This window comes from Penicillium brevicompactum (genome assembly GCF_028827555.1).
Source record: "Penicillium brevicompactum strain IBT 35665 chromosome Unknown utg000006l_segment0_segment0, whole genome shotgun sequence".
NCBI lineage: Eukaryota > Fungi > Ascomycota > Eurotiomycetes > Eurotiales > Aspergillaceae > Penicillium > Penicillium brevicompactum.
This window is the reverse complement of record NW_026623209.1, coordinates 5,201,507-5,221,177: the sequence shown is the minus strand read 5'-3', so window position 1 is coordinate 5,221,177 and position 19,671 is coordinate 5,201,507. Positions and strand designations below refer to the sequence as shown.

The following is a 19,671-nucleotide window of genomic DNA, read 5'->3' as shown; positions in this document are numbered from 1 at the left end:
TCTGTTTCGTTTGATTGGGGTTTATGACTTTTTCATGTATTCTAAATGATGCTATCTTGTGTATTTACATCCCGCGAGAAATAACATTTGATGATTGATAGCATCAAGCTCAATCCCAAGGCTCGGCATGGTCATTTCGGCTTCTAGCTTCTAACGATTGATACAATTTCCAAGGTTGTTCTGTCCAAAGGGCTGTCCAGGTAGATAGAATGTTTGACAATGTCTCAATGAAGCTGCGGCTATAGGTTGACGAGAAATGTCGAGCTATCAATCGTAGGGTGTCTTTCAATGCCTTTGTTGAGGCTATTGTTGATTGTCCCCGTGAATCGTCTTAGGGTTCTCTCAGATCAACTGAGGTTCTATACATCCATAGAGATGTACACAACGTCCATTGTCCTTGGTCATTTGCGCTCCTTCCCATTCAATTCCACATGGGTTGTTTACTCTCAACTTCTGGTATTTCAACATCTCTTTCCTCGTAACTCTCGCTCTGTTTCAACAATTTTCTGTTACATCAACTCAAAACCTTCTCACTTTTTCAAAAATTGAAGCTTTACTTCGACATGTTGTCACCTCTTGTTGGCCGCCTCGTAGGCGCCATTTATGTACTCAGCCTTCGTATCCTGTGCCGGACACAGGAACTGGATTGGTTCTTTACGTGCCCATCCTACATCGAAAATGAAGAAGAGCACACCATGTTTACACTGGGGGCTCGCGTTGTATCCGAGCTCTTCTTTGGGCCTCCCCCAAGCCCAATTGGGTGATCGTCGACGTATGATGATCAACCCACTAGATGGGGGGGTGCAGGGCTTCTGCAACAATATGTGATGAAAGGGAAATGGATGCGTTCCTCGGACGAAATGGTACTTCGCCTGATGTGGAATGGTATGCCAGTCACCATTAAATTCGACCGTTGCTTCTATGGTAGCATAAGCATGTATCTGACTTTCGCCCAGGATTCACTTCACTTTCGAAGACTTTCACTTTCGAAAACTTTCATTTGAAAGTTGTCTGGGTTTTCGTTCGCCGTCCTTCGCCCAGTGTCCTCCTTGGTCGATAAACACACAGAAGCAGCGTGAGAGGGGTCCTCTGTCCTGCTTCCTTCGCATTATAAATTGCAGCTCCCAACTTCCTTCTCTTCTCCTCTCCTCTTCTCCTCCAACCTTCGACCTTCTTGCAGAGCTTCTAAGCATACAAGAACCCATTCAAGTCCTCTATCAAATATCAAGCTTGGCCCACAAGCCTCCTGATTCCATCCACCACAACTAATCTTGACCTCTCAAGGCTTCATCGAAGACATCATTCTACCTCGATCATCATGCCTTTCTTACCAGAGCAAATCGCTCTTCAGGTCGTGCGCAAGGCAGATAAAGCCCGCCTCCTGATCTGTGAGACACAGCACCTGGTGGGTCTTGACTACAAACTCAGCAGCTGATCTGAATGCTGATATACCGTGAAATAGCTCGCCAAGTACAACGAGACCGAGCTTTCGGTGGAGTTGAGCTCAATCCAAGCCAGCCTCGGCTTGGCGCTCGATCGATATCGTGCCCTCGCTCAACCTGTAAGTACAATGCACATCATTGGTGGACTCAGTCTAACACTCGGTTCTTCATAGCGCCCCTCCCGTACAAGACGGTCTCGAGGAACCAGAGGCGGAACCCACCACGGCTCTGGCAACGATGCCAATCATGGCCAGCCGCCGACCACGGGCCGTATGCACCCGAATATGCACGACGACCAGAACACGCATGACCCAATGGCACCCATGGCCGCCGATGACACTGCTTCCTCAAGTGCACATCTCAATTCCGGCTCTGACGCTGTCACAGGGGTGGCTACTCCAGCCATTGGTGTCGTGAATGACATCAAAGAGACTGAGTTTGGAGCTGTGTCGGCATCTGTTCTCAACGGCGGTGTTGTCATTAGCTTGCCGTGCACCTATCCCAAGAACAAGTGCACATGCTCAGTTCCCAATGAACAATATACTACTAGCACGCAAAATGGCACTTGCAAGCACTACAAAGAATGTGGTTTCACAAACGCCGCAAACCACACTGGCAGCCCTTCCGCTGGCGCGCCGGTCAACAAATCCCAAGGTTCCGCGGAAAAGTGTGCAAATGCAACCCCTGCTCAGACTGCGACAGTCGGCACGAAAATCAACATCTTCGGCAGACCCAAAAGTCGGGTCATGAACCCGATCTCCAATGATAGCGCCACGACAAGGGCCTCAGCCAGCAAGGTCAATGATCTCCGGAACAAGCATCTAAGCCGAATCCCCACGAACCCTTCTTTCGTCAGCTTGCAACCCAGCATGACCAAGGGCTCTGCAGAAGAGAGTGGTCCCACAACCTCCCCCAAAGGCGCAGATGCCTGTATCCAAGCGAACAGGGTCAGATTCTCCGAGGGGCGTGAAACCGCAGCCCGTGCCTCTTCTGCATCACCAGCGCCATCTCCTCAATCCGGTCTCTGTGGTATACTTATTGACCTGGATGATGGCCTGGAGGTTATCTGTCCTGACCCCAAGGTTATTGAGGGGGTGGCAGGCTGCCTTTCTGGCGATGGCGAAAGCAGCCCTCCCTCAGGGGAATTTGAGGTCCGGAGCGACATCTTGTCCCCGGAGTGGGAGTGAGTGACTACTTGCTCAATCTGAGATGGCGTCTGGGGTGGTTTGATGCTTAGCGACTTGGTTTCTTTTATTTTATTTTTCTTTCACCATTGAATATAGCAGTGCAGTTTCTCAGTTCACTTCCGAGGTTATATTTTCACGTCATGTACATCCATGTTCCACAAAAGTAAACCGAAAGAAAGTAAAGATACTCAGCAAAAGAGCGAGAGAATATTTATTACACGGCAGCAACCCTTTTTTTTACCCTTTTTTGTCACAAGAGGCTCCAAGCCCGGGAGGTCCCAAATCGGATTGACTACTAGCTTAGCCTAAACCTGGAGTCTGCTTTATATATGATCTCTTACTCCGTATTTCAGACAGACTTTTTAATTACCAGTAAAAAGTACGGAGTAGAAATGGTTCATAAGACAATATCTCGTAGGTGGGTTGTAATGACACATAGCCGGCTATTTTAAGCCGGTTTGTGCATTCCACGGTTCTTATTTATTTTCAACTCCGCCAATGACATCGTCTTGTGTTACAGCCTTGGAAGCTACCTGTATTTACGCAGTGCCCACTGCATTGGACCCATTCGCTTCTTGATTTTTCTAATCATTAAACGCGGGACCGTGGAAGCTTTGGGCAACGCATGGGTACTATCCATGGATGTATCTTTGATATCCACCTCGGAACTTCGGCACCAATGTCCACAAGTAGCTAGGTCAACCCTAGAACAAAATTGAATGTCTATGGACTAATATATGTATTGACGTCTGATTTGAGTGCAGGCTGCTTCATGTCGACTGGAAAGATACAATGCAGTGAATGTCGCACAAGTAGGTCACATTACACGATCATGACCACAGGCAAAATGATGTGGTCCTAGCTCCCACCTAAACATATTGTGATACAATCCTATGCATCAAACAAAGTCCACGGGTATAGCATTCAACGGCATAGTCCAAACCTGGGACGTATCACAAAAGGGAGGTATGCCGTGTCACCGCTACTCTTTAAGCATGCACAGCGTAGGCGCCCTGGTGACTGACCATGTATAAGTATGAATGTTCAAGCACTTGAACTCACATCCATATAAGGTTTGCGACGCTCGCTCCCACCGGAGCTCTCATTCTGCGATCAGCTTCAAAATTCTGGTATGACGTAGACCAACAATACAGACAAGAGATTGTCAGGGCCGAGGCAATTGGCAAAGCCAAGCGCAATCTGGGCAAAGTCTCTGGGCAGCCTTGGAAAGACTGGGCAGTGAAGCACCAAGCCCGACCAGACCAGTCAACAATACCAATACTGAATTGAATGGGAGTGAAGAAAAGGGACCTTGCATATTTTCAGACCAACTGGTTTACATCACGGGAAGTTTAAAAGGGGATAGAAACCTTGATCGCGACCAATGAGACTCTCCTTACATTCCGATGCTCTCACAATCGCAAACAGAAAGGGTCGGATTATCAGATTACTGTGTTTACAAGTGTATATTGTGAAGATCCGAGACTGCCACATTCCTTCCAGAAGAATACGCAAGCGGTTGCTCGGTGGCGCCTATCAGTTTTCAGCCCCTGGCGAAAACAGAGATGTGCCCATGTGCCCAAGCTGGTGCCTACACACAAGCCTCATTTCCCCTATACACTGACAAACTCCCCACCCATAGCGGATCTGTCCACAGGTGACTGGTCAGCACTCAGCTCGGATAAGGTTTAGTGCTGGATCGTCCACAGGAGAAACTCTTGGGGGCGAAGGTGAGAGCTTCCCCAATGAGAATCCGCTTGGCGAGATGAGTTCGGTCTAATTTTGTGTAGTGTGCTCGCGTAAAGACTCTCATAATTTTAGGGCCCTTTTTTTTCTTCTTTGTGTAGGAACTTTTATTTGCCTCATTAGGCTTGAACTAGAAGGCAATAGCTTGGCGCGATGGGGGTCTAGTGCGGAGAATGTCTCAATTGAATTCGACCACTGCGAGGCTTATGTAGATGAAATCAATTGCAGTGAACAGGACAATGAAGATAAGATGTACGTTGTACATACGTATGCTGCATGTATGTCCTGGACACATGTAGACAAGGTATGTTGATCAACGTGCGAGGGTACGGAGTATTGGTACGGTAAGATACCAAGACTACCAAGGATACTCATTTCCCTTATCGCCGCAAACACCTGGGGTGTCTCACTTCCAACGGTTTTCGTGCAAGGTATATGCAGACGGATAGCTAATAGCTTATACTTTGTTGTTGGATATTATAGCATGACAAGTATACATACAAACAAAAAATATAATATCTTATGATATGTACACTACCTCTATAACATCAGATACTTAAGAACCCCAAGGTACGGAGTAGAGATACTTACGCACAGACACCTCCGCAGAAAAAAAGCAAGACCCTGCGGCCTTTTTGGGACGGAGTGGAGCCTGATCGGGTTTAGTGGTGTATTTGTTCCCTGGTTCCCGTTGTTATTGCCTCAATTGATTGGATGGCAAGTCATGTTTTCATGTTTTCCCATGTTTTTTATGGAATTGAATTTAAAAGAAAATGATTTAATCATAAGATTGGGTCCTTGAAAGTCAGTAGGGTCCCTTTTAGGTCATTTGGGTAAATTCTAAATAATATAATAAGACACTATTGGCCCCCCCGTTTGCAGGTTGGATGCACTCGTTTTTCCACCCTCACTTACTGCAGGAACTATTTCCTCATCCCCTCGTTGATCTTTACTAATATACCCCCCCTAATCACCTTCGTTCTGTGGCTTGGATTCCACTCTCATTCTTTTTTACTTCCCCGGTTGTACATACACACCATGGTTCGTTTTGTGACTCCCTTGGTCCTGGCCTCGCTGTCAGTGACCGCGCTCGCCGCCCAGTCCTGCAGCAGCAGCAGCCAGTGCAAGGATGAGACCTACCCTTGTTGCTCCCGTAAGTGCTTTTGTTTTCTTTTCTTTTTTTTGAGAATTACCCCGGATTCTCAGACTGGCCTCGTTCTAAACTATTGATAGAATACGGAGAGTGTGGTACCGGTGCTTACTGCCTCGGTGGTTGCGACCCTCTCGCCTCCTTCTCCCTCGACTCTTGCGCCCCCATGCCCGTTTGTGAGAGCAAGACCTACACCTGGGATAACCTCGACAATGCCGTCACCCAGGACAAGTACCTCGGTAACGCCACCGAATATGACTGGACCTACTCCGGCAAGCCCAAGACCGAAGATGGTAACCTGATCATGACTATGCCCGCTAAGAGCGTTGGTACCCTCTTCGCCAACAACCACTACATCTGGTACGGAAAGGTCTCTGGAAAGATTAAGAGCTCCCGCGGCAAGGGTGTCGTGACTGCTTTCATCCTGCTCTCCGACGTCAAGGACGAGATCGACTACGAGTGGGTCGGCGCCGACCTGTCTCTTGTGCAGACCAACTACTACTGGCAGGGTGTTCTTGACTGTAAGTTGCGACCCATATACTGAAATTCTGATACATTGGGAACCATGGGAGACTGACAATTCAACTTTCAGGGCACAACAGCGGTAACATCTCCGTGGAGGGCGAGGATACTTACAACGACTGGCACACTTACGAAATCGACTGGACCCCCGAGAAGGTGGACTGGATCGTCGACGGTTCCGTCCAGCGCACCCTGAAGAAGGCCGACACCTACAACGAGACCTCCAAGCAGTACCAATTCCCCCAGACCCCCTCCCGCCTGCAGATGTCCCTCTGGCCCGCCGGCCAGCCCTCCAACGCCCAGGGTACCATCGACTGGGCCGGTGGTGAGATCGACTGGAACAGCGAGGACATCCAGAAGGTCGGCTACGACTTTGCCACCGTCGGCGAGGTCAGCGTCAAGTGCTACGACGCTCCTTCCGATGCTAAGAACCACGGCGACAAGTCCTACCTTTACGCCAACAAGGCTGCTATGGAATCCGACATTGAGACCACCAACAACTCCACCGTTCTCGGCTCCCTGGGTGCCACTGGTCTTGACATGGACCTTGGCGCTAGCTCCAGCTCTTCCAACACCACCTCCGCCTCCAACAGCATCCCCACCGGAAAGGGTGGATCTGGTGGCATGGCCGCCAATGGTACCTCCGAGACCACTGGTACCTCCACCAGCGATGACGCTGCCTCTACCACCTCATCAGGATTCTCCCAGGGCACGACCACCAAGGACAGCGGTGCCGCTGGCCAGAACGAGCGCGTTCTCCGTGGCTCGCTCTTCGGTGTCCTCGTGGCTCTCGTTGTCCTCGTGACGCTGTAAATGTGCTCTTTTGATTTGATCCGTACATATCGCTCTTCTTGTTCCTTTCTTCCTTCTTGCAAATGCTTAACTGCACAGCATCGAGTACATTTTTTTTAACTTGCGCATTGATGTGCAATTTCTGTTTCGTGTCTGTCTTTGGCTGCACCTTGAACAAATCACCTAATGAATTATTTTGACTGTATCTCCCCCTCATCTCTCTCTAATTGGTGTTCAATGTTTTTGGCTGCAGTTTGCGCTTTATTTGTCGAGGTTCGTTTCATATACCTGCTCTGCGTTTTTTGGTCGCCGTTTGGCCTCGCTTTTATACCACTGGTTTCTTGATTTACTATCTCCCCACAAACGATTGGATATAGCCTGATGATTCAAATCTCATAGTATGGGTTCCCTAATCTCACTTCTAAGATCTCGTATTCCTCACTTCGCGCATGAACAGTCATGTAATCGGGTTACACCTAGTTGAGCGTAAAGTGATTTTTCGTATTGTTCGTATTGTGTTTTCTGATTTCACTAACTAGTTATCTGGGGCCTGGGAGTACCTAATTCATATTGAAATGCCCTGATCAGTTGTTTCCTCCCGAGGTCATCACTTGGTCATCCCGAGGTCAATTCTCCACGTTGTCCACCTCGGTCAACGACATTTCAGTCATGCCAGAAGCTACTTCCTCCACGACTCCATAAGTCTCATCGAAGGAGCTATCCTCCCCGACGCAAATCAGGAAGCACAGTTTGGCATAATGATACGCCGAGGGGGCCAGCTCAGGCAGAGTCCTAAGGCAAGACAGATAAACCATGACCCACGCCTCGACAACGTCGACGACCATCACGCCCCACCGGCTAACGACCAACTTCTCTCCACGAGGTTCATACCCCTCAATCACGAACCCCAGCGACTCAAGACTGCACAGCGTGAACTCAAGGGCCATCGGATAATTGTCCCACTTGACAAACAACCTCGCAGCACTCAGCTGCTTATCCCATACCGCATAGTGCGGCACCTCGGTGGGAGGCTTCACGTACGTCTCCGATAGCTCAGTCATCTTCCTATTCAACAAAGCCTGATCCCACAAATCTGGCTCTGTCATCAAGAGGTCGAGCTGCGTTCGCAGGGCTTCGCGCATTGTCAAAACGCCGGGTTCGGTGCTGCGCACGTCGGTGCAGATTACACAGCTGCATGCAAAGTCCCAGTGGCTGGTGTCCACGCCGTGGACTCTGTCAGGAATCGTGTACCAGAAGCCAATCTCGGTGTCGGCGTCGAGATCCCTTGCTGCGCGGACAATCATCACGTCGCCAATGAACGAACGGTACACATTGCTCTCACAGCTATGGTTGATGAAAGACGCCAGATGCCAGATGCCGTGGCAAGTTGCTAAGTTGGCAAGGCTTGAAGCTCCGTCCTCGGGTGAGACGCCTCCATGGCCTATTATGGAGGAGTACGGGGAGCCGAAGCTGTTCAGCGCGGCGATATGCATGATCAGGAAGCTAGCATCTGGTTAGCATGGGGAAAGTTGATGTGACTGGATCACTTGATACGTACGTATCCACGCTCTTGTCATCGGGGATGTTGTTCTTTGGGAAATTGCCGCTGTGCAGATCAAGCACCTTTGCTCTCACAGAGTCGGACTGGGCCATTTTGACGATGGTTTCTCTCGCAAGCGCGACACCGAATTCGTGATAAACGATGCTCTCGTGAAGGTTGACTATGCCTGCATAAATGAGGCGTGGCATCCTGGGATAGAAGTTTGTCACACCAGGGGAGGGCTGGCGCAGATACGCAATAGCCTTTTCGCAGAGAAGGAGTTCCCCAGCTTTGACTGCCTTTGTCGTGAACATGCCTCGACCACGCAAATTGCTCTCCTTGACGACCACTGGTCCTTGGTATGAAGCATATTGGTCCGTGGGGATTGGCATGCCGGGTCTTGCCTTATCCTGCATGACTTTGAAATCATAAACACCATGTTCTTGTTCTGCAATTCGGGCCTCGGTTTGTTCGATCCCAGACAGGATGTTAACATCGCCCGGAACGATCTCAAGCAGCTTCTTGAGCGTGTCGATGCAATCTTGGTACATCTGAGCACCATAGAAAATAGCTGTCTTGATGCGCAGGTGATTTTCAATGGCGCTCTTGCTACCAATGGATCGGTTAATATCGTCCAGAGCATCTTGATGCTGCTTCATGCGGAAGCGTGCGAACGATCGATGGAATAGGAAGTCCGAGAGGTCCGAATCAGGCATGGAAAGCTCCTTTAGGGCTTCGGTGCACCTATTCGCAAGGTTAGTCTGTCTGATCAACAAGCAATTGTCTGGGGCTTCATACCATGCAATTACAGAGCCATGCGCGTCCACCAATCTCTGCTGGTTGACTTTATCAAGCCATTGATCGGCGCTCCATTCGGAGATATTCTGGATGCCCCCCTGCCTCCAACGCAAAGGTACCATTTCGTCGCATGCCGCGATAAAAGCGATATCGGAAACGTGATCAACCTTGATCTGGTACACCCCGTGCTCGATGTACCTCAGGGAGGGCTGCTTCACAAGTAGCATCATCTCCTTTTCGAGTCTAGCGCTATGGGCATCAAAAGCCTCAGGCGGGATTTCCAGGACGACTAGGTTGCCGTCTTCGTCTTGGACAATCATCAGCCGTGCAGACATTTCGACACGACGATTTGTCTCGCTGAACTTCCTGACGAGAATGTACGAGTCCAAGCTTCGGATCTCACAACGCAAGTCTTTGATCATGACCTTGTTGAGTTCCTCGAAGGGGGTCGCGCAAGGTTGGTATCTGGCAGAGGCGAATGATATTTCGACGGCATCTCGATACTTCTGAAGACGGCGCTCCTCCCATCGCAACTGACAATAGCCCAAAATCTCGTGCGGATGGAAGTTTTCAAACGGCTGTCCCGTCTTCTGGGCCGCTCTGACGAGAACTGCAATGTACTTGCCGAGAAGATCCAGGTGCTTCTTCGTCTCGGCCCACTTGTGGATATCCATGATGGGCAGTTTGCCTTTCAGGCCGATGTGCTCACGTCTCTGCATATTGAATGGTCTGGTCAGTATGGGCTCGAGACGAATGGGTCGGGTTATGGGATGAATACCTTCCACTGAAAAATTTGCCGCGTTCACGACGCTGGAATGGTTGAAGATGCTTAGAGTCGCTGACGCAATATTACCAGTTAGGAAACCCAGTGGTGATGGAAGACAGTGCGTGAACGATTGAATGTTTTGGGGTGAAAGGGAAATGGGGTTGGGGCTGCGATGCGATCAGGAAAGACTGCTCCTGGCAGCGCATTCACATCGCCTTGGAATATTCAGTCGGACTTACAGAACAGACGGGTTACCGTGTTTGCAAAGAGTTGAATGAAGCGAGGCAACGATGTCGAGTTCGCAGAAGCGAAAAGGTGGAGACGTGAAGGGGAGCAGGCTTGCAAAGCGGGCTGCCAGGCGATTGAACACGTTTTTCATGATTATTCCAACATGGAGATCTTTGATCATGCCTACTTCGGGGATAACAGGCAGCAATAGGACCCAGGACGACGCTGGCTACGTTTAATACGATGCATGATACGTGGGTTCGAGGTCAACTCTCGAGGGATTCTCGTATATGGAGCCCCAAAAGAAGAAATGCTAAGCCCCAGTGTTTTGTTTTTGGGGGTCCTACTACCACTAAATCTGTGGTAACTTGCTTAAGGATCAAACCGTGTAAAAGGGTTTTTATATCCATATCATCCTTTATGTTCTTGTGTGACACGAGAAGTTCAAAGAGTGGACATCTCGTTAATTCTAACATTGAAGGTCACCTCCAGGACTGCCAAAGCCGATGATCTCCGAGAGAGGATAAGGACTGTTTCCAAAATGATAGATGAGAGACTCGAACAGGGCCCTAGATGCGTTTATATGAATTATAGCTGTCAGTTTCTATTTGAAGACTTCAACGATAACGGCATTCACAGTGTTTTCAAGTTTGATAGTAGAGTTGAAAGCCCTTTATCTCAGTGCCTTTTGTTTCATTTTCCAAGATAATACACTGCCATCACCAGTTGAGGGGGCGATGGCTATATCATCAAGACATGTCATTGCGCAATATCGCTTGATATAGACCAAGGTCTCAATCCCAACAGATCTTCTGTCCACGACGTGAAGTAACCTCATATCTAACATCGAACAGCCTGCCCTAAGACAAGCCACAAGCAGAAAACGAATTGTCCAGGCCATCACACCAAGGTATACTCTTCAGCCAACGTAAAACACCTGGACCCATGTCATGTAGCCAATCTAACAAGTTTCAGCAACAGGGGTCCAACCGTCTCCATCAGTTTTACCATGTGCCTATTTGTCGAGATCCAATATCAATGCAAACACACATGCTTCGAGCTTTATCTGTTCTGTCATCGGACTCTCGCCCAGCTCAATCGCATAAATGACACAAGTGAGCGTGAGAATCATGCTTTGCCATTTGATCCATATTGTCCTGTCTGCGAGCCGTACGTTTTCACGCCGGAGCCAAATCAACAAATCGTCTTGGATGAGCGACTTTACGGCGCATTCGTGGGAACAAACATTGTACAGAGGATAGTGGACTTGTTGGAGGTGTGCCCTAACTGCAGTGCACGTGATGAGGTGGAGGTGGTGGCAGCGAAGGAGAGAATTTGATATGTTGGACCTAAATGTTGGACTAAGTTGCTTTGATGTGAGATGAAAGATGACGAGAAAGGCATACTTTGCTCTTGTACGGCTAGAAGAAGTGTGGGGATTGAAATCTTAATGAATGATGTAAATTGAAGAAAAAAAGCCGAAAATTCACGCCTGTCCATGATCTTTAAAAATGATAGAATAAGGAAGTCTCGAGATAGATGACAAAGATTGAGCCTTCACGAGCTTCAGTGGGTCGCGCCACATCCACAGTCGTCCTCAGATCGCTTTCTGAAGTCCCCGTGGTAGGTGTCTAGCCCTTCGGCGTGGAAGTTCAACCCAAGACGATCACCCATCCAGTCATATGATTGGAAAATTCCAGTCTTGGTATCCTGGAGCAGTTTTGTGACATTGTTGACATCGAGGTCAAGATAGTCTGCCAGGAAAGCACCAACATCGGTGTTCTCATTGTTACCTACCAACGGCCAAGCGTCCTTGGAAGAAGAGGCATAGATATTGACATCAACACCTATGTCAAAGTTAACAGAGTACAAAATATTACATCGGGACGATATCTTACCGGAATGTCCATGGGTGCTCCAGCCAACTTGCGCACGACGGCTGATCATATCAGCGAACACATAGGAAGGACCAACTTCTGGCTCTGGGTGAACCAAGGCGTCAACTTCAGCATCTGAAGCGTCAGTGATACCAAGTCCTTCCTTGATGAGGTTCTTCCGGACCCATTCTTTCTTCGCTGAGTCCTTGTGGTCTTTACCAGCCCCGGAAAGATATTCGCTCAAACGAGCGGCGAGGTATTCGCCAGAGTGGCTTGCCTTGTCCAGCACACTTGGAAGCCACAGATACTCGGGGTAGCTCTTGTGCAGCTGGCGGGCGGCAGCCAAACCACCAGTCTCGTGGTCAGACGTGCTGACAATCACACCGGGGGTGGAGTCGTTCTCTACAAACTCCAATGCGGCAGCAAAGGCCTTGTCGTATGCCAGGACCTCGTGCACCTGCGCAGCAGGGTCATTCCCATGACCGGCATGGTCGATGCGAGAACCTTCAATCATGATGAAGAAACCTTGCTCGCTGTCTTCAGTGGCTTTGCTCAAGGCCTTCAAAGCAGTGCGAGTCATCTCTTCCAAAGAAGGGTAGACATCGTTCTGAGTGCGGCGATCGATCTCGTATGGGATGTCTCCACCAGCGAAAAGACCAAGCAAAGGCAGGCTGACATTGTCACCTCCCTTGAGACTATCGAACCCGGCACGATCATCAATGTAACCGAAGCCATTCTTGCCAGCAACTTCAACGAGGTCGTGATCATCACCACGACAGCTTCCTTTCTGTGACTTCGGCAAGAAGTGGCAACGTCCACCTCCAAGCATAAGATCCACTACACGACCAAGAGGGTGTTCTCCAACCTCCTGGGCAGCGATGAGATCTTCATAGCTTCGCAAGTTAGCATGAGCAGCGAAGCAAGCTGGAGTGGCATCCGTCAGACGAGTAGTCACAACCAATCCGGTCTTGTAGCCCGCCAAAGCGGCAGCCTCAAGCACAGTCCCGCAAGGCGCATGGTCAGGAGTCACCGAAATAGCAGAGTTGTAACTCTTACGACCACACGAGAACGCCGTGGCCCCAGCAGCTGAGTCCGTGACCAAACTAGAGCTTGAACGTGTGCGGGACGTTCCGATATAATGCTGATCCAGAACCAAAATGTCATCGATCGGCAGATCCTCTGTGTATTGCCGGAAGCTCCGAGTAAGCGAGAGACTCGTGGGCCCCATGCCGTCGGAAACCATGAAGATCACATTCCGCTTGCCCGTTGGCTTGCCCCCCGGGGCCCCAGGTGATGTTTTTGGAGTCATGGCTGGGGCCGTGGATCTCCGCTGGCTTGTGCTGGTAGACGACAGCCAGCACAATCACCAGGATGGTCGCAAGTAGTGCCCAGGCAAACAACCCAATCTCCCGCCAGAATTTCCAGCCTCGTTGTTTCTCGGCTCTGTGAGCCGTGCGCTCGCCGGTCAGCAGGGCGAATTCCTCCTCTTCGTTTCGGATCGATGAGCCGTCGGAGGACGGGCGCGGAGCCAAGAGTGGCTCTTCTCGCGCCATGGCTGGATTACAGACAGTACCGAGTCGTAGCGGTCAAATCGAGTATAGTATTATGGGAAAGGAGAGAAGGAGAAAGGTGCACGAGACCACGATCTTCGATTGCGACCTTGCGTTGGGCCAAGTGGACCCCGGGCCCTGAAGGCGGAGGTGCGATAAGATTAGCGGCCAAGCGCTCACATGATACGTCACGTTCCTGCATCGCTGTTTTTTGGGGTAACATCGCAAGATCCTTTTGGAAATATATCGTGCTACGTGGTTCGGGTGGACATGAGATATGTCTAATTATATATCGGCTAACGCCATATGCTGAATTATGTCAATTACCAGACATGCCATCCACCAGACAGCTCAGAACTTAGAGAGGTCGCGCCTTCCATCCAATAGGAATCATTGCAGCAGCAATCTCAGTGACACCACGCTCCGTAGCAAGCAGGTTGAACTGCGCGGCCGCGTTTCTGGTATCCAAGATATCAACCCGAATACCCAGCGAGTTGATATGACGCTTGGTCTCGGGCGAAAGCGGGAACATCGAGCCACCAAGGCCGAGAATGAGCATATCTGCGAGCAAAAATATCCATTAGCAATCTTGTAATCTTGCAATTAATCAGATCAATTGTATGCCCGAACTCAGCGGCATACGAAAAGATGAGCAACAGATAATGGACATACCAGGCTTCGGCCACACAAGATCCAACAGGCCCCAAACCGACTCATCAAGCTCAAACTGCCCCTTGGCATTGAGCATCGAGTCTCTTGCCGCATTGTCGTTCTCAGCCCCCTCGACGGCCTTCCACGGCCGCCACGCGAAAGCTTCGCCACCAACAAGCAACACTCCATCGCCGTTGCTAACCTTGACTCCATTGTTAAGATGGAAGCCAGAGTCGAGACATGCGTCGATTGCCGTGGTCGGCGCAGGGATATTACCCAGTACATTCAGCGCATTGAAGTCTGTCTGGGTATCTTCCTGCGACTCCGGACCCCGATCGCGGCTTGTGGGTTTGTGAGCGTGCGCACGCGAGACCATGCGACTTGGTCGTACGGTCGAGCTGTTGTTGCGTCGTGCTGATGGGAGGACAGCGCCTGGGCTGGAGATGGCACGGCATGGAGAAGCGATTGATGGGATGGCGGAAAACCGGGTGAGGTTGGGAGTGGTGGTTAACGAGGTGCGCAGTGCGCGGAGGAGTTGAGGAGATGGTGATTTCATGGTGTGTGTGTAGGTCTGTATGTCGATTTAAGGTATATGAGATGTGAGGTGGTGATGCTGTCTGGGTTGTAGTGCAGGTAAAGCTTTCTGGGTCCAGGTCTTGGCGGAGATACGTAGTGGACCAAGGCCCTATCAATGAGCTAAGAGCTGACCTTGGGACCCTTGTCATTTCTGCAAAGTCAGTACACAATCTCTAGGGCTTGCAACAGCGTCATATGAGCAAGTTTCCAATAAGTCTATGTGTCTAATTCTTCGTATACTTCATTTCGGGGATGTGAGGTACAAAAGAGGCTAGTACGAGTAGAACCATTCTCACGAGTAGAGCACAGGTCTGGCCCCCGTCCTGAAGATCTGATGGCAGTACTTTTGATCAACGCTAGTCATGCACATGGACTGAAATCTTATATTAATATTGAGCCTAGCAGTTAATCTATTTTGATTTTGCAGGAGTCCCAACCCTGACCCTCTGCGTCTGGGTTCGTATGAAACAAGGACAAGAGGCAAGACAACAAGGAAAATGACATCGTACGCATCGTGGACCCCAAACGCCAACATGAAATGGAGGAACGAGACAAACCTTAAGAAAGTGAACGAACCGAAAACTGAAAGAGCAAGAGGCATTTCAACCCACAGACTGGGGAGTTAGCCCCAGTCCAAGCTACCTCCGATCATTACTGCCTCTTCGAACTTTTCTGCAAAAAAACTAGGAGAAACAAAACGTATAAGAACGCGTATGCACATGTTGAAACATGAAAAGTCAGAGTCAATCTTGAGCCCTGATTTTGTTGGGCATTGTTAATTTAATTGGTTCGACGAGCGCCGACCTTCCGGTCTTCGTCAGATTGGCTCGAGCTGTCATCGCTGGTGGTTGCAGTGCGGATTCGCTCGGCTCGATCTTGGAGAACCTGTGCTTCCGCTGCTGCCTTTTGCGCTCGGATTTGCTTCCGCCACATGCTGGCGTATCGGCCTTTCATGGCCAGAAGCTCTTCATGTGTACCACTTTCGGCCACTTGGCCTTCGGACAGAACCAAAATGCGGTCTGCCGTCGTGATTGTGCTGAGACGGTGAGCAATGACCAGCATAGTACGACCCTTTGACAGTGTTGAGAGGGCTCTTTGAATATGCTCCTCTGTGTCCGTATCCAATGCAGCGGTAGCCTCATCCAGAAGGATAACACGAGGGTTTTTTATTATCGTACGGGCAATAGCCACGCGTTGCTTCTCACCTCCGCTGAGTCGTAGTCCACGTTCTCCGACCTTGGTGTTGTAGCCGTCGGGGAACGCCAAGATCTTGTCGTGGATGCTGGCGGCACGACAGGCCTCGTAAACATCTTCATCAGAAGCTTCCTGGTTGGCGTACTTCAGGTTGTACATCAAAGTCTCGTTGAAAAGTACAGTGTCCTGGGGTACCACACCAATGTGCTTGCGAAGCGAATCAATGGTGATATCTTGGACGTCGTGTCCATCAATGCGAATGCGGCCGTTCTCGGAGTTGTAGAACCGGAACAGCAGGCGGAAGACAGTGGACTTGCCTCCGCCAGACTCACCGACTAGGGCAGTTGTGGTTCCAGGCTGGCAGTGGAATGTAAGACCATTCAGGGCGGGCTTTCGCGCATCGTAGGCAAATTCCACATCTTCGAATTTGATATCGCCCTTGCACATTGCCAATGGAGTAGCACGAGTATTATCGACCACGGTTGGCTGCTCGCGGAACAATTCCAAAAGACGCTCGGCATTGATCAATGCCGACTGGATAGAGCGATAGAAAGTACCGAAGAAGTTGAGCGGACCTTGAAGCTGCACCATGTAGGTAAGGAGCCCCACGAACTTTCCCACGGGGCGTTGGCCAATCGAGACCTGGTATGCGCAGATAAAGCACATCACCAAAAGACCCATCATGAATACTGTATTTTGACAAGTATTCAGCAGTGTCAAGGAAAACAAAACATGATATTCAGCCTTTTGGTAGTCACCAACGGCACCACGGTACCTGTTAAATTCATACTGCTCGGCATTGAAATACTTGACAGTCTCGTATGAAACCATCGAGTCGTTCCTGGAAAAGCTGTGTCAGTATTGCGTCTCCCACCAAACTCCTCATCGGCTTCGTTCAAACTCACTTGACGGCATCTTCCTGTCTTGAAGCATTCACCATTTGCCTGCGAATTTCAGCTCTCCATTGGGCCATCCGAATTGTGACATAAAGATAGCCGAATGTGGAGATACCGACAGCCAAAGCGTAATAGGCATCGAATTCAACTAAGAAGTACACGAACGCAATGACAAGGTCGACGAGCATCGGTACGACCTGGAAGGTGACCTGCTCCAGGAAGGTGTTGATGGAACTGCCCTTGCTCAGTGCAGACAAGACTTCTCCTGTCTTTTTACCGAGGTGGAAGTCCAAGCTGAGGCCATGCACGTGCTCGAAGGCGGCAGTTGAGAGCTCCATGTAGGAGTACTGACTCACGGGGATCCAGAGGCTGGATCGCAGAGAACTGAGCAATCCCTGGTTTCCCTGCAACCACCGATATACCACATAAAGGCATATTTGGAACCATGGCACTTGGAAGGTCTCACCCTCGTTTTTGCCGAGGGAGTCGGTGATGACCTGCACTTGGTGCGGCACCAAAACGTTGACGGCTCGCTGGGCCAGGAGCAGGAGGAAGCAGAATGAGACGACGATTTGCAGCCGGCGAGACTTGGATGGCCACAAGTAAGGGAAGAAGAGCGAGTATCCAGCAAGATACTCCCACCAGCTGGTGGAAGGAACAGTGGTCGGACGCACCCACGGATCAGGCTTCGGAGCCTCAGGACGAGCGTTTCCATTTGTTGAGCCATATCCGTGACCATTTGCTCCGTTTGCATTTCCATTGCCATTGGTGTGGCCATTACCGTTGCCATTTTCGGTTCTACCTGAGTCCAGGAGTCCTGTGGCTTCTGTGGCTTCGTTGGCCCGCTGGTTTGCCTTCTCGTGGCTCTTCAAGCTCATGATCTGACAAGCATAAAGAACGACTAGTGTGAATAACACGAGAACTCGCAGACTGATGGATCCGACCTCCAGGATTTCCCAAAAGGTGATGCCTTTGCGAAGCCGCCCACCTTCTGGGTTTCCAACAATTGGCTCATGGTGCACTGAGGTATAGATCGAGAGGGACGTGCTCAGAATCACCAATTCAATGGGGATGGCGACGGACCAACACACAAATTGGGCGATTGTAGGAGATGGTGTTGTGTCCAACAGTGCCATGAGCAGCACTGCGTAGACGAAGAAGGAGCCGACAATGTAAATCTGTTCCCAGGAGCATAGTCAGCCACTGCTACATCAAAAAGCTCGAAGGAATCATGAGGGAACATACCACTGCAGGCTGACCTCGCCACCAATTCTCTGACCTTGCGGTCATGACATGTAGGATATAGATAGTTGCATCGGCAACGAAAGTGAGAGGGATGGCTGCGGAGAGGAAGGTGAACAGTCGTTTGACGTTCCGCGAGAACTCTCGCGGCTTGTAAGGAACACTGCGGGATCGTTGGGGGAGAAGTCTGCCACCGGGGCCGAAGCCCTGCGATTCATCATTGCGGGCTTTCTTTGCAATGAGGACGGTGTTCGTGATGAAGGCGATGACAAAGAGGATTAAGAGGAAGATAGGATAGCATATGCGCAAGTACTCCAGCAGCTCAAGGGCTGCGTGGGAATCCATAGAGATAAGAAAGGGACTCTAAACGAGTTCCATGACAAGAGCTAAGGAGGTGTGGTTCGGATCGGAAAGGACTGGACGGGTATGGCGAAGGATCGACGCGAGGAATGGGATAATGTGACGCGGGGAGGCAACAGGTCTCCACGTGGACTCGAAGCTTTGTGCACCAAAAAAATAAGTAAATTACGTCGCGATATAGGAGAAGAAATAGGAAATGGGTAAGGAAAATGTGGAAAAATATGAAAAATATGAAAATAGAAACAGATGACTTTAAATGAAAAATGAAAGAATCAAGCAGATCAGAACGACAGGATTATAACGAGCTTAAACTTTTCGGCTCGGAAGGAAAATTTCGTGTTTCTATTTTTTTTTCACGATGGAGTCCAGTCCAGATATAAAATCTGGTTGAGAAAAAAAGGTCATAAAAAAAGTCACAAAATAAAGAGAATAGGACGAATCACAGGTAGGATGAGCGGAATGACGGTGTGGATTGCAGCAGTGCAGTAGGGTACCCACACAGTGAGGGATCTCTTACCTCTTAACCCTGCTTTTGATACTCCCTTCACAGTACTCCGTATACTCCGTACGTTCTGGGTTTGTTTGTCTCCGAAATAATCTCGGGTCTTCACATCGCCTGGTCTTTCTGCCCGATGGTCGGAGTTCAAATCGTCCTGAAGTGAAGGGAGAGAATGGAAACTGTCGATCTTTAGATCGAGAACAATCCAAATAATCCTCGCATAGGTCTGCCCAGGTGATGACTTCACAACAAGAAAACTATGTGTAAAAAAAGCAAAATATAACCTTGGAAGTACTTCGTAAAATAGTGCACCTCTCCGGGGCATGTCAATTTATATATGACGCCCACAGATCCCGAGGTCCTAGAGGTATTCACATTTGGTGATATATATAATTTTTATATTAATATCTGTGCGGAGTAGATCATCTAGATTTCCATCGATGTGTGACTACAGCTTGCTTCGGCACTTTTTGTTGTCTGAGCTTTGCATTGGCATATAGCCCTAGAGCTGATTAGCTGGAGATGATTGATGTCTCATAACGCCTGGCCCTTTTCACTCGGTGGCACTCCAGGGGCGCAATTCTGGTGTGGCCACTCGATCTATGAATTCTCCATGTGTTTCGCGTCCCACCTCCCGATCCCCCGGTTGGTGTGA

General features: G+C 49.7%; 6 protein-coding genes across 6 annotated transcripts; 2 read left to right on the top strand and 4 right to left on the bottom strand.

Moving 5' to 3' along the window:
* Nucleotides 1-1,318: 1,318 nt before the first annotated feature.
* N7506_010197 (uncharacterized protein) lies at nt 1,319-2,629 on the top strand (the record flags this gene model as incomplete). Its single annotated transcript, XM_056959490.1, has 3 exons — nt 1,319-1,405; nt 1,463-1,561; nt 1,616-2,629. The coding sequence occupies 3 exons, from the start codon at nt 1,319-1,321 to the stop codon at nt 2,627-2,629; spliced, it is 1,200 nt and encodes a 399-aa protein (XP_056808880.1).
* A 2,784-nt stretch (nt 2,630-5,413) lies between these two features.
* On the top strand, nt 5,414-6,860 carry utr2 (putative cell wall glucanase (Utr2); the record flags this gene model as incomplete). The annotated part of the gene is made up of 3 exons (XM_056959489.1): nt 5,414-5,528; nt 5,609-6,046; nt 6,118-6,860. The coding sequence occupies 3 exons, from the start codon at nt 5,414-5,416 to the stop codon at nt 6,858-6,860; spliced, it is 1,296 nt and encodes a 431-aa protein (XP_056808879.1).
* Nucleotides 6,861-7,465: 605 nt separating this feature from the next.
* On the bottom strand, nt 7,466-9,896 carry N7506_010195 (TPR domain protein; the record flags this gene model as incomplete). Its single annotated transcript, XM_056959488.1, has 3 exons — nt 7,466-8,342; nt 8,398-9,123; nt 9,178-9,896. 3 exons carry the CDS (start codon nt 9,894-9,896, stop codon nt 7,466-7,468), a joined length of 2,322 nt encoding a protein of 773 aa, XP_056808878.1.
* Nucleotides 9,897-11,737: 1,841 nt separating this feature from the next.
* Nucleotides 11,738-13,601, bottom strand: N7506_010194 (alkaline phosphatase; the record flags this gene model as incomplete). The annotated part of the gene is made up of 3 exons (XM_056959487.1): nt 11,738-12,018; nt 12,070-13,388; nt 13,450-13,601. The coding sequence occupies 3 exons, from the start codon at nt 13,599-13,601 to the stop codon at nt 11,738-11,740; spliced, it is 1,752 nt and encodes a 583-aa protein (XP_056808877.1).
* A 355-nt stretch (nt 13,602-13,956) lies between these two features.
* Nucleotides 13,957-14,805, bottom strand: N7506_010193 (Mth938-like domain-containing protein; the record flags this gene model as incomplete). The annotated part of the gene is made up of 2 exons (XM_056959486.1): nt 13,957-14,159; nt 14,271-14,805. 2 exons carry the CDS (start codon nt 14,803-14,805, stop codon nt 13,957-13,959), a joined length of 738 nt encoding a protein of 245 aa, XP_056808876.1.
* Nucleotides 14,806-15,605: 800 nt separating this feature from the next.
* On the bottom strand, nt 15,606-18,502 carry hmt1 (putative vacuolar ABC heavy metal transporter (Hmt1); the record flags this gene model as incomplete). The annotated part of the gene is made up of 3 exons (XM_056959485.1): nt 15,606-16,860; nt 16,925-18,093; nt 18,161-18,502. 3 exons carry the CDS (start codon nt 18,500-18,502, stop codon nt 15,606-15,608), a joined length of 2,766 nt encoding a protein of 921 aa, XP_056808875.1.
* Between the last annotated feature and the right edge of the window lie 1,169 nt (nt 18,503-19,671).